The 15,370-nt window shown below is 30.4% G+C and overlaps 1 protein-coding gene across 3 annotated transcripts in view; it reads right to left on the reverse strand.

The window, feature by feature from the left end:
• Positions 1-15,370, reverse strand: part of LOC143243132 (serine/threonine-protein phosphatase 1 regulatory subunit 10-like) — an 83,982-nt gene that overhangs the window by 40,774 nt on the left and 27,838 nt on the right. For all 3 annotated transcript variants that reach the window (XM_076486925.1, XM_076486922.1, XM_076486932.1), the window contains exon 3: positions 9,975-10,072. In XM_076486925.1, coding sequence (XP_076343040.1) covers positions 9,975-10,072 — 98 coding nt within the window. The remainder of the gene's footprint in view (positions 1-9,974; positions 10,073-15,370) is intronic.

The following is a 15,370-nucleotide window of genomic DNA, read 5'->3' on the forward strand; positions in this document are numbered from 1 at the left end:
GAGTGCTATTGCAACCCTAAGGTTACTAGTTTTGGACCCCTCCTGATTCTAAAAGAAGTTTCACCTCAAAATCATATACAGATTTTTAGGCCCCTCCTTCACTTATTAATTTGTCAAACGTTGAGAAGAATCAAACAACCTCTGGTTGGGGAAACAATTTAAAGGTTTACAGGATTTGACCTCTACTGAAGTTACAAATCATGAACAAATTTCAGATAAATAGAATAAGTGCCTCATAAGATCTCAGGCTTTTACCATCTCCTGATCAGAAATGATTTTTAATCTAAGCATTGTACACAACTTTTACATACATCTATTCATTTATTACTTCATATAACTTAGAGAGTAATCACACAAGATCCCTAAGAGACGTTTCACCCAAATACATCCAACTATTAAGATTGGTGAAAACATGTTACACAGTTCTCCAAAAAGGCAGTCCTTTAAAATCTTGACGAACAGACACATTGCCACGACACAAGGTCAACACTGTATTTCTAAACAATACTACTAATAATTTTTCTCTCAAAATTTCTAACATGGGCTAATGCCAATAAAGAGTAATGTAGGCCTACACTACAGTATGGCACATAGTCCTAACCTATAAATCACATATCATACTGAATTGCATAACTCACTGCTTGTTATTCAGAAACATTAACCCTAGTTAGGTAATGTAGTAGACTTTTGGTAGGCTTTCACATAAAAACATTTTGAGCTGAATTACTAATATTCTATTTCTCTTCATTTTCTAAACAAGAATTCTCAGTAGCTGTGGCACTTACATTTCGTTGAGACAGGATTAGAGTAATTTAATTCAGAATACTTTTTATTAGTTACATTTTTGTGCACCAGCAATATGAAACATGTAATGCACATATACCAAATTTGATTTTTATTACCCATCACTATCTCTACCAGCCTACCCTCAAGTTGCAATATTTCAGGCAGGATTAAAGAAAATTAATCTGTACAACCACATGCATGGTCAAATACATCAGTTGAAAGGGTCTGACCTCAAGTCAAACTACAGTGGAGCGCCATTAAGCAGCGGACCAGTAAACCGCGAAATCATTTAAGCAGCTGTAGCAAGTCTTGTGAGCGAGGATTATCGTGGCTCACCTCTAATTTAATCCTGGCTTTATAACTTCAAGGGGATATTTATTGACATTATAATGATCACGCTATGGCCCGGATGAGGCTCCTTGTCAGAGCTGTTGGCGACTTTGGTTTTTCAGTCACAAAGGTTTAAGCCGCGGTTAAGCAGGTTGACCCCCCAAATACCGCGGCTTAACGGCACTCCACTGTAATTAGGTCTCAAATCTGTCAAGAGATGATGGATATACAAATGAAAGGTTTGTACATTAAAAAAAAAAAAAAACAGCCATTCTCTGACCAGCATCTAAAAAGTCAGACTGTAATACACATATTTACCAATAGATTACAAAAAAAAATAACAAAAAAACAACCAAACTTTTCACACTTGGCTGCCACAGAAAAAACAGTTCCTAATATTATCCCTCTTAACCTGTTCCTTTTATTGGATGTTTAATGCAAAGACTACCTGCAGTTGTGTACTTCACTCTAAACAATATATATAAATGCCAATTTTGATCATATGTCCAGCTATTGTTGTGGATCTTTGTGCAAGCTCTGCACAAATTGTTATTGTTTGAGTTTCAATTTCAATTGCTTGCTGCTACCAAGGTCCTGCAGTATGACTCAACAAACTGCACAAATGTTTTACTGACATGCATTTTGTGCAATGTATTTGTTTTGGAGTAGTTTCTGTAGCTTGTAAGTCCAGTGTTTGTGATCCTCAACCATTTTCCCTTTACTGAGAGACACAATATAAATTTAGATTGTGAGGGACAAATGGATACCAAAGGGTGGCCACGGATATTAGTGATTTTTGAGGACACCGTGGTCATTTTCAAAAGTACGGTGCAATTGCTGCCATGAATTTCCTGCCAAGAATTAACATAACTGAGGAATGTTTAAGCTCCAAATTTAACCAGCATGGCTAAGATACAAAGTTCAGCAAATTATTTATATACTTTTTATTAACCTACAATAAAAAATAAGAAACCAGAAAGATGGTGGCAATTTTTACACCATAGATTCTGATTTTGTTCATATATTCAATCTGCACATTTACACCAAAAATTCATACAGGACATCTTACGACAGCAACCAATACTACACCAAAACTTATGTAACTGGTCGAGCAGCGAGTAAAACGCCCTGCTAAAAATCTCAGCAACCATAACAAATCATACACAACACACATTTTAAACATTCATTTCAACAATTCTCAAATATAAAATATTCAAACATCCTAATATCTATTCATACAAAAATTTAAAATAACTTGGAAAAAAAACAAGGTTAAAAATTTGTTTCTCATAGGTGGGGGAAAGACCATCAATAGGTTAACTAATCAGGTTAGACTGAAAAAAAGTATGCTAGAAAAAAAGGCAATATTAGTTTTGTCATAAAGTTCGAAGTAATCATCATTTTCCATCAGCCATAAGGTTCACAGCTGGAAAAGAAAAAAACAACAGTCAGTCCTTTAGAAATCAACAATTAAATATGACAATAAATGGCACATACCAGTTTAATGGATAAATACAAAGGCATACTACATTTACATTTCTAAAAGTTTCAGATCCCATACTTTTTATTTTGTGTATTACCAAAGGCACACTTTGGTTTCAAGAAACCCATTTTTTGCAGCATGCTTGAAAACCCAGGTTTTTCAACAATTCATGTATGTACCAAAAACAATTTTTTAAACTATATCCTTATATTTACACACAATTTAAAACATTTTAATGCACTTTAACTTACCTTTCATATCTGCAAAATAAAAAATACTTTTACAAATCTGCATAAAGTGTGGAATTTTTTTTTTCATTTTAAACAAAGTATGATTAATTTTGTTGTCACTTTTAATTAATTTGTTTTAATACCTGGCTAAGGTAAATTTAGCAGCTTATAAAACTTATCAAAACATTCTTCTACTAATCAAAGCTCTGCTCATACTACATTCAAGGATTTCTTATAATGCTTTACTGCTATTTATTACTAGACTTCAGTAGTTATACAAATATTCAAAATTAAGCAAAAACTTTTTTATATGCCTAAGTGTAAAAGTATAAACCATTTTTCTTCCAGTAAAAAATGTGCAATTTATTTATACTTTTCTTAATTTCTTACTTTATATTTATTTCTACCTTCCTACAGTGTTAAGTTTGGCACAAATTACATGACATAAAAATCATCAATTATTCTTTAACATTTATTATTGCATTATTTATAACCAACAGTTAAAGAAGATCGTGATATACTAAACACTGTAGAGGCTAGCTTATTCTGACGTTTCTTTTTTCTGGTGGCAGGGAAGAGGAATACTCCCAGTTTCAATATTTAATTTAATTGGAATTCAGTTTGATCAGATAAGGAAATTTTTTAAACACGTTAAGTTTAGTTAAAAAGTTAAAGTGTAGGATTTACAATATTTTATTTGTGTTTCAATAATGTTCTATATTCTAAATTGCACATCTGAAATAAATAAATTACGTATTACCAAAATCAGTACAAAAAGGCTTCAGTTTGCTTGTCTATATTTTTCCAACAGAAAAAACAAAGAGCCCAGCTGTGGACAGTAATATCTTTCTATCTATATTTATTGTTATAATAAAAGCAATTTCACATAGAAAGTTAGAAACATGCTAACTAACCTAAATTAAAATTTTTAAATTACACAGTCTTTTCAAGACATGCACGAGGCACTTGTTGTCAGTAATGTAATTCAATAATTTGTTCATAACTTGTACCAAGCTTTTACCAGGTGACAATATTACTTTGTTATGCTAATTAAGCTCTTTATAGCAAAAAATAAACATTAAAATTCAAAGAAACAGAAGTTTTCACAAGCCTGAGGGTGTTTATATAGTGTTTTTGATGTTATTTCACATTTACATTTTAACTTTCACTACAGTTACTGAATTAGTGTTACAATAGAGAAGAGATAAAATGTGAAGTTTTACCAAATTTAAAAAAACCTTGATATTTATTTAAGAGGATCTACTGGTTATATAAATGAAACATAAAAACTAAGTTTTAAAAGCATTTCTATTTTCAACATGAAAAAAATTGCTATGTATTCACACTAATCAGATTCCACATAAGATTATGTCAGAATACTTTTAGAAGTCTTTAGTACAAACACTAACAATTTACTTTGGGGGCACAACATACTCGTAATGCTTAATCAAAGTTTTATTAAGATACTTAGTAAGCTTGGAATAAATGTATAAACATTTTTGTGTTCAGCTTTACAGAAATATACTTGCACGCACGGGGACAAAGCACAAAAGAAATTCACGTGGGGTTACACATTTTATAGGTGTTTTGCACAATCACATAATTGTTCATCTTTTTTTTTTTTTTTTTTATTTACCATCTACATAAAATGATAAAACCTCATGAATAAAACTGAACATTTGTGTTTATTAACAATAAATTAACAAATTTCCAAACAATGTTGCACACTCTCTGGACATATCAAAACTTGAAATTAAAAAGGTCTTAAACATTAAAATTATGTTTACATAAACATACTGTGCATTTTCAATTCTTTTTGGTTGAGCTTTGTTTCCTATAGAAATAATCTTACAAATTTTACTAATAAAAACATTCAACAACTAAGGATAACTTGAATTATATAATATTTTAAATATATATTTAGTTCATCTATATAATTTAAAAAATGTCATCATTAATAACTTAATATTATTTCTCCTATCCATTTATTTATTATCTTGTAGTGAACATTCACTAAATATGTTTGTGTTTTTTTCTTATAGCAAAGCCACATCGGGCTATCTGCTGATCCCACCGAGGGGAATCGAACCCCTTATTTTAGCGTTGTAAATCCGGAGACATACCGCTGTACTAGCAGGGGTCACACTAAATATGAATAAGCTCAGCTTATAGACATTGCTGTTTACCTTTTAACAGAAAAAGAACCAAGAATAAAGCTAAATATAAATAGTATAGTTATGCAAAGATTAAGGTTTTAGCTGAAAAAAAAATCATAGGAATTTAAATTGGAAATGCTACATTTAATAACAAAAAATACAGAAAACTTAGGGAGGGGGTGAAAACTTCACAACTACCATTACTTCTATATCCTCAAAATTACCATAACTATTCACAGTAACAAGTTATAAGTTAAACAGACTAAGAACAAAGATACCACCTTCTAAGTTCCTTTAGTTAAAAAGCAATATACAATCTCACTCCATACAAAAACACAAGGATACAATAAAAATAAAGGTTTATCTATTAACAGTTAAAGATGTAAGCAAATAAAAGCAAAAAGTCTAAGAAAAAGGCAAAGATATAACATTTATCCAGAAAAAAAAACAACAAAAAACAAAACTGATACTTTTGTTTTTATTAAAGCAGATAAAATATTTCACTATACTTGTATGTTTCAGAGTATCTGGATGAGAACAATTTTCCTTTACTTTTTATTTTTCTTTCTTTAATTCATTTAAAACCCAAAAAATATTTGTGTAATATAATACTGATTAACTAGGAAAAGTAGCACATTCATTACTAGCACGTTCTTGGAAGTAAAAGAAAACATGTCCAGAAAATGCAAATAGTATACTACTACTACTGAGGCATCAAGCTTTACAAACCAATCTATTCATGATTATAAATTATAATATTGCATGAGACCTGGCTCAAAACCAGATATTCATGATAAACATGGAAACAAATTTTAGAACTAGGAATTACAGTACTTGCACACCTAAAATTTTGGGTACTAAACTAAACTAAAAAAAACATATGGCAGACAACTAGTGATCATCAGTGGTGACTACTAATTAAAGATTAGTCAACAATCAATCAAGGTTAGTGACACCTGGTAGCATATTTTATATTTAGTAATGAAGATTAGTAACTGCTCAACCATTACAAGATATTTGGAAAAACTGAACTCCATATGCTAATTTATAAACAATTATGAAAGTACAAGTTTTCAGAGCATTCAACACTTTATATTTATAAAATCAATGAGACAAGAACACTGTCACACTTACAAAGGACTCAAGTAAATCAATACTGAATGATCTTTTCACTTCAATGCTCAGGTTTCACATAAATTTTACTTACAATGGAATGAAATAATGAAAATTTTATACATATGTAGAAAACTAAGTATTACTACTAGCACTTGAAGTGGGAATATACCTTTTATGTTCATAGAAGGCACTAAATTGTGATGAAATTGGTAACAAATTAAATATTTAACAGAAGTACAACCCTTGGAACTAATTTGACAACTTTTATTAAGCAGAGCCTTGATTAATCTAAAATTACCAGTAGCCAGTTTCCATAATGAGCTAGTAACCTTTAATATCACGAAATTTGTTTAGGCTAAGAAAAATTCCACTCAAAATTTGACAATCACGTTTAACAATAATTTTACAAATAGAATTTATGCTTTTAAAAACTTGTCTTAAAAGACGGTGATTTGAAAGGTAATCCACAAATGAAACTTGTGAATTATGAGTAATCAACTTACAATAAGATCAGATTTCTACACTGAATCAACACCTAATACAATATATGGCACATATACATAAAAGGCAAAGAGCATAATTTTCTTTCCTTTTTAGCAAATTTGTAATCAGTACATAGCTAAATGCCCCATTCAATTTTGTTATATGACAATGTTCCATAAGATCTATACCACTAAATTTCAAAAAGACTTTAATGAAGCACAAACATTATAAATATCTGTTAACACTTTCCAGAACATCTTGCATACTAAACAGAAAACAATGTTAAATGTTACTGCAAACAATTTAATAAAGTGTATGGCACTAATACACCTTGTTTTAAAAATGTACCACAAATAATAAAATGCAAAAAGTAGGAAAAAAGCCATTTAATATTATGACAAAGCCTTTTTTTAATACTACTAATTATATAGGTTTAATAATAATTTGTACACTGGATCCAACTTACTAATCTCATTAGCTGGGACAAAATGAAGTTTAACATCTCTTGCACATCAAGATCAACTGATTTTAGAGCCATTAAAAGCACTATAAGCACAGCATCAAGGTCATTATCAAACCTGTGAATAAACTAGGAACACTCCTTCAAACACATTTCTTTATAATGGTGTAAAGCTTTTTCTAGACTACCATTACTGTATAATTTTTAAACCCTTTAAAGTCCCCCCCTTTTCAAGCATAATGAAAAATAGACATCAGAAGAGTGGCTAACCCTCCCAACCATTTTCTTATTTTTTTTATAAACATCCTGTGTATATAGTTTGTAATTGTTATATAAAAAACATCACTTCCATTTTCTGAAATGATACCCATGACATTTTATCACAAAATCAGTAAGGTTCTTCCTCCTCAGGCTGTTTGAAACTAGTATGGAGATAAAATGTCAGATGGATAGACAGACATCACTGCTACATTCCTCTGAACCTTTTCAAACACTAAGATATTTCAGTTGTGATTATTATATTATGTATCCAATAAAAATATCTTAACAGTAATGGCTTATCCAGCAAGTTTAAGAGCAAGTTCAAAATGTGCATTTATATTACAAATAATTCAATTAATTCCATTCTTTTTCTTCAACAAATTAACGATGAAGCAAAGCTCATTTTGACCTGGTCAGATTAGCTAATGTGTGTGGAATCTGACAAACTTGCTACAAATAATAAAACAATTTATAAAGATAGAGCCAATTAAAATTAGATGAATTCCCTAACAGAAATATGATGAAATAAGAAAATACATTATGTGATAACACTTTTCAGTTATTCCATTTAAATCTGTCTGGCATGACAACAGACTTGTGACACTCAGAATTGGTAATTAATTCAGGTACTCCTAATATGCAAGCTACAAACTTTAGGGAGACCACATGAATGCTTTGGGGTTGGGGGGTAACAAATTATAATTATTTAACAAGAGAATATTGCATGCGAAATAATAAAAAGCAAAAATGAAACAATGAACAAATCTTAAAATATTCCTTAAATATCTTGCTTGCTATGAACGTAAAGTAGATTTATTAAGTCACAATGCAAAATGTTCTGTGGGGACCTTATATAAGCAAACTTTAAGAACTATCTGATTTAGTTGAAGCTTCCACTCAGTAAGCAGTTTTAGTTCTTAAATATCACATCTTTTAAAATATGTTAAATATCTATATCACTTTCTAAAATCATTTGTGTATTAACTGCAAACTACCCATGCTTTTTAATGGAACTTTACCTCCAGATCATAATGCAATACTAACAAGACCTGTAATAACCTGTTCTTTCCTTAATTCACTTTTCTTTTTCTTAAACCAGTCACACTGGCAACTCTTCAGTCATCATGAATTACCATAGTATTATGAAACATTTGAAAGTTAAATACAGTGAAACCCCTCTAAAGCAGCCACCTTCAGGACTGAGACAAACTGGCCTGATTAGAGGGTTCCACTGTACATAATTAGGGATTATGTAAACAAAAAAAGGGACTGTGATTGAATGACCGCTTTCAAGGGGTGACCGAATCTGAAGGGTGGTCGCTTAGAGGGGTTCCACTGTAAAACCTTCCACCATATTCTCATTTAAGATTTTCACAAATTTGTGTGTTGTGGAATAAATGTATAGTTTATACAAATTGCTCAAATTAAGTACTTTTCTTTCATCAATAAAGTCAAATATTTTTCCTTTCCTCAAAATATGATTTCAACTGACTTTTCTTACAGATTCAAGTGTCTTTGGTTTGTTTTCTTTATATGTTTTGAGCACAAAAGCCTTCAGTTCAAATATGATGTCTTTATTTCATAGACAAAAGGACTGACTTATTTTGATAAACATCACAATACTACATTATCTGCAAGCTGTGTTTTCTTTTAGTTTTTGATTTTTCACAAACACTTTCCTTACGATCCATCTTACAATTAGCCAATACTTAGACCATAAGGCTATGAACAGTACATCTTCCTTTCCATCTTGATGGTCAAACTCATGAAAAACAACTTCCACAATTCAGTTTTATCTTCCACAATGAAATTAGCAACTCAATTCTCTCTTTTGTATTTTTTACAAATAATTAAAATTGAATTTCATAAAACCAGAAGCAAAAATCAAATTGTGCTTAAAACTGGTTTAAGTATAAATAATTTGATTATTAAGTCTGATACACAGAACTTTGGTCCATATAACTTGTTAAAGGTCTATGACATCATTTAATCTTAAACTTATTTTGATAAATAATCTTTTGATTTTCATATTCCTCATAAAAGACTTACACCACCTAAAAATAACATTCATACTCTTAATCAATGTTTTATTAATAGTAGTGACATCTAAAGTAACAAAGAAACAGCACAGAAGTTTGGGTTCCAACAAAAAATTACTTTTCTGTAGTGACACTTATCTCTTAACACTTACAACACAATTTCCCCAAATCAGAAAAATGTTTCCCCGAGTCTACTTAAAATTTAATTTTTTGTGCTTCTCCAAACAAAATTCTTTCACTTTAAAGACCATCATGAGCAAACTTCCTTCCAAATCTATAACCCTTCTTGAAGGACTATTCAATACATAGTTCTCATGGGATAAATAAAAATAAACAGTACAAAATCTGAATTAATTAAATTTTTTTCCCCACTCACAGCTTATAATTTTATTGTTCTTCCATACCTATTCTCACTAATTTCCAACATAATACTTAAAATTTATTCAAAATGTCTTGCATACACCAAAAATAAGGAATAACTATCTATTCAACAATTTCTATTCTTATAATTACCAAGTAGCTTTCAAGACTGATTAAAAATTCACTTTTTCCCTATTTATTTCCATCATACCAGGTTGTTGAATCAGTGTAGAAGCTTCAGAGAACCAAAATATCTAACATGTATTTCACCTTGAGAGTTTTCCTACTTCTTCACCACTTTTAATCCCACCATCTTCTGAAAGTAAAGATCCTAAAGCCTTCAAAAGCTGTAGTGGATCAATTGGAGCCTGAAAAACAAGAAATTATGATTTTCAAACACAAGAAGAAGTTGAAAATATTTAGCTGAACACTTTATTTCTGCAACCCTTCTCTGAAAAGTTTCAGAAGTGAGCAATGATATGTAAGAGTAAGTAAAAAAAGTACATGATGAAAAGCATATTGCACTTTCATAAAGTATCGAACATAATATCACCTCCACTCATTCCAGTTCACACCTGCAATTCAAAATAAGCTGTCTGGATTAGAAAAATAACCATGCTTTCTGTAAATAGAAAAGTAACTATTGTTAATGTACAGTTCAGACAATGACCTTCTGCATAAGTAACCGCTCTACAGTTAGACAAATTCCCTGTAACTAAATGAACCGTGAAGTGAAACCCTAACTAAACATCTATAAAAACAATAGAGGAAGCTTTAAATCTTAAACCCATAAGAATATATTACATAGATAAACATTTTAAATAAATGTAGTAACAGTTTTTAAACTTAGAACAGCAGCCTTGAAAACAGTAAAAAAAATTATACAAAGATTATTAGAAGTAACTTCCGTGTATATGTCAAGTTGGCAACAGTAACTTTGTAAGTTTAGCACTTCTAATTGCATCACGTCTTCATAATTTACTAAACTATTGTGTAACAGAACTTAATTTTACACATACAAACACCTGAATTTATTATTCAAACTTAATATAATTCTAAAAGACAAGCTGAGCTAACGAGAATACAAAAACCTGAGATCAAAATTAAGTTTGGTAATTTTATATTTTACCAAAATGATGGATATTCAGATTTTGTAAACATCCACCTTATAAGGAGCACACATGAAATATACTGAATAAATACAACAAAAGCTTTATTTAGTTTGCATGATTCCTTATGTATTTACTTCACTGATTTTCTACATTTAATGGAACTAGAAGCCAGAGTATAAATAACACAATGCACTTCATTTAATGATGCATTTGAAGAACATGATTAGAAAATAGCAGTGAATATAAACTACTTGCTAATAAAACTTGAAGAAATGGATGACTTGAGTACAATTTCATCTTTAGATTTTGTCTCAACTTCTTATAAAAGTTAATGAAAAAAAGAATTAAAATTAACTAGCACTGAAAATAAAAACAAAAATAACAACTGTTTGATTTCTTAAATTTGCATTCATGACATGTTGTAAACTATTAAATTACCACATCTATTTCAACTTGAGTCATTAAGTTATCAATTGTCAATTTCAAGGCTTCAGAATGACTATAATGGTAATTCCTCATCTGCACACACTGAAGACAACCTCTAAGAATATCCATTTAACACAAACCACATAAAGTCATAGAAAAGCCTGTTAAACCATAACTAGAAAAAGAGATACCATACAAATGTGCTACATGTTCTGAATATGGAGTTCTTTTCAAATCTTAGCTAATAATGAATGCAGCCAACCAACATTTCTTGTTGCATATTGAAACTTAATATTTTCGAATTATGAGAAACCTAAAAATGTACACAAGAATCACCTAGCACTAGAAAAGTGTATAGGCTTAGTTAACCACAAACCAAGTTTTATTACCATAGCAGAAGTATTTTTTTAAATACAAAATTTGTTGCTATACATATCTGAAATGTTGTAGCATACTCCTCATGTTTAATGGGTCTATACAAATTTAAACAGAAAAACCTCTACCATTGAACATTAGTTCTGCAACAATAAAATATTAGTTTCTTAAATAATTTTATATGCTTATTCTGAAATGAATCACTTCAATCATTTTCCAGATCCTTGTGCTGTAATGGGAACTACTTCCTCCACTATTGATTGGGTTAATTTTAATGGCTTTATGCATTATTGTCTAGTGCTGCAATTTCCATGGTAAAAATTTCCTGAGAAAAGTGATAAGATCAGTCTTATACCATACATATCTCAACACTCTCTGGGACCCAAAGAGACAAAAATCTACTGGGGTTTCTTAGCAAGAACTGAAAGATGTGTGAAAACAGTTGCTGATACTGACATCCAGTTAACTGCTTGTAAAATTTTGGCATGAAAGACTTCAAATTCTAATAACCTTACTGATGATAGCAGAAGATCTATCCAGTTTTCTTGCAATGTTTTAAACATCAGGTTTTCCTTTTTGTCATCACCTTTTACCTTGCAGGTTTGGATTATTATTTAATCGTAATGTTTCAAAAGCTTTCCATTTTCATGGAAAACATTACAAAGAGTACTTTTACTTTAGAGTGTAAAAATATGAATATTTCTCTTAGAAAAAGCTCCGATATCAAATTCTAGCCATGAATCTACACATCACACATTACATTATTAAAGGGTGAGAAACACATGGATAATGCTGGATTATTAAATAATTACCTATGATAATCAATTATGTCATTTAGGATCACATAGTAATCAACTAATCAAAAACTAGCCCTAAACATGTTAACTCTATAGATATAAGCTTTGTAATTCTGAGCAAATTAATAATTATGAAACTAAACTGTGTTCAGTTAGTATGTATATCTTCAGGAAATTTGGCAAGCTTTTACTAAAGATTTCTCTCTGAATTTATGAAACCATAACTGAAAGTCTGAATGTAAATGTGATATTCATGCTAAAAATATTTTTCACCTTATACTTTCCATAAAATCACAATGAAATTTTTATTTTTTCCAATATAAATATATGATACTTTCTCCATCCTAACACTAGCTATAGTGAAATCAGAAATGGAGGGTAAAATAAAAAGTTCTAAAATTTAAAATCTAGATTACTTTAAATTTCCTTTCTATAATGACTGCATATTGTAACAATTATTTACACACTTTTTAATCTCATAAAGTCAGCTGCAGTGAGGTTATTTGTAAAACCATTTACCACAATGGGACAGTTTTACACAAGTACATGATCTGTTATCACATGTTCAAATTTCATAACCATACCCATTTCATTTAAATTTTCTTGTCTAATTTTTACATTTTAGTAACTTTTATAATAATTAGTAAAACATGTATACAAATTTTGCACTTGCATTTAGGCTTGTTTTCTTCCTCTCAGAACTGAGAGATTAGAAATTATTTCAGATATGTATCTTAAAACATTATGCACGAAATACAGAATGTGCTAGAACTACTATAATTTACCTGGTTTTCTAAATAAGCCATAAGCAGTTAAGTACCATCTGTTAACTGGTTACAACTATCTCCAAAACAGCAAGTAACAAAGCTAAAGCCAAATACTTCATTAACTATCATCAGAATGAGAGTCCTCAAAAGAAATCAAATACAGAACCTTTTTCTGCTGGTTAAAAACAATCCAATAGCAAATATCAGAGAGAACTAACATTTGTTTTTGAGAGACAGGATGACAGGAGGGTTCAGAATAAGAGTTTGATTTTCTTGCTTGTTTTTAAATGTAAAATGGTATTTCAACCACATGCACAGACTATACACCATATATCACTGCTGATGAAGCCCCCCTTCTCCCTACTAAAATAAATGTTGAACAAAAGTTTGTAAACTTCCCATCAATATCTTCATGGGCTGATTGTGATTACAAAATAAAATTATTTCAAGTGAGAAATATATCATTATCTTGATTTATTATAAACAGCCAATTCATCATAATCTAATGTGTAATGTCCACGTATTCCATACCTACAGAGATTTCCTTTTTTTCTGTCAACCTTTGAAAACAACATTTTTATTCCCAAAGGTTTTTTTTCTATATATCCTGCCAATGCTTTATTTTAACATGACCATATCCTTCTTCTAATTTGAGTGAATGATTTAACCGATCTTTTTATTCTATATCTCCAGAAAGACAACATTTCTACACTATTTGATCTAATGACCTTACAATCGTTTGACATCACTTTCAATTGTTTATATGTAATAAACTGATTTAAGTTTTACCAACACCTACACTGCTTACTTTATCCATATTTTGTTAATCCACACACTTATCATAATGAAACTCATGAATCCATCAATACACAAAGAACACCCATAATGTTATCCAAGTGTTCTTTCCACATCTTCCACAAGTTTGGCTTAGACATCTTCCCAATTCTACTACCATAAACTTTGCTTAAGAAACTTTCTTATGAGGTGAAACTCCAAATATATTTGATAGCACCAACCAAAGCTTGACAAGTTCTTCTGGCTTCCAGTTGAAAAGTTTCATTATGTTGTTAAAACTTACTATTTTAAACAAAACAGCAAGATGAACAGCCTAATGTCCATTATTCCACCCATTCACTTAGAATTTATTTCAAACTGCACTTCATCTCTCTTCCATGGTACTTTAACATCATTGTCTGCAAGTTTTTTGACTAACAAGTGTTGCTGAATGGGCATGTTTAATTCAGTAACTTCAATTATTGGCATAACTGGATTAACCCTAGAAGGTTCTGCAGCCACAAATGCCTCAATAATAGTGGTAACAAATGTTAACCAAAGTTTTCCTATTTTATAGAATTGGAGGTTACTGTTTTTGAGCAGATGCAGATGTGGCTGTGTTTATCCTCAACATTAATAACCTTTTATGTACATTTTTACTTCACTGACTCACTGATATTACATTATACTTGTTTTCACTTCATCTTTCAATACATTTTCTATGGTTTCTTCTAACACATCACTGATCACATTAATTTCTATTTGTAATTCTTTTTCAACAGTCTTATTCTTCTAATTTAGTGGTTCCCAACCTTTTGGCACTCGTGACATGAAAATGTAATTGATGAAATAAAATTAATGGTATCCCAAGCTACTTCTAACAAGGCTACACGACTCCCTGCCAAGGCTTCGAGACCCCTTGGGGGTCGCGACCCACCAGTTGGGAACCCCTGTTCTAATTCATATTTCTTTCCTCTCAACCTTTTAAATTGTTTCATTTTTATTGGTCATCTCTCCACTATTTCATCATTTCCAGCAAATTGTGGATCTCACTTTGGGTCTTGATTCTGCTCTATTTTTATTGAAATATTTTCAATTCTGATACAGTGGCACATTGCTGAGTAATACTTTTAGTTGTTTTCTTCAAGTAAAAAGTAACAAAAAATCCAGCCTATTTAACAAGTTTTTTTTATTACTTCAACTACAAGTTCTATTGTCTGCACGGTTTAATAAATCAACAATCAAAATGACTTTAAAAAGAACAGCAATCAGAGATACTGTTTACCCTTGCTCCACCACTCCTTTTCAATATTGCATGTGTTTATATTGAATAACATCAAATTTCACCTTCAAAAACTCAAAATCCTTCTCAGATCCAGAATGATCAATCATACACAATTTTTTTGTAATATAAT

Source organism: Tachypleus tridentatus, chromosome 2 (assembly GCF_004210375.1).
Source record: "Tachypleus tridentatus isolate NWPU-2018 chromosome 2, ASM421037v1, whole genome shotgun sequence".
Lineage (NCBI taxonomy): Eukaryota > Metazoa > Arthropoda > Merostomata > Xiphosura > Limulidae > Tachypleus > Tachypleus tridentatus.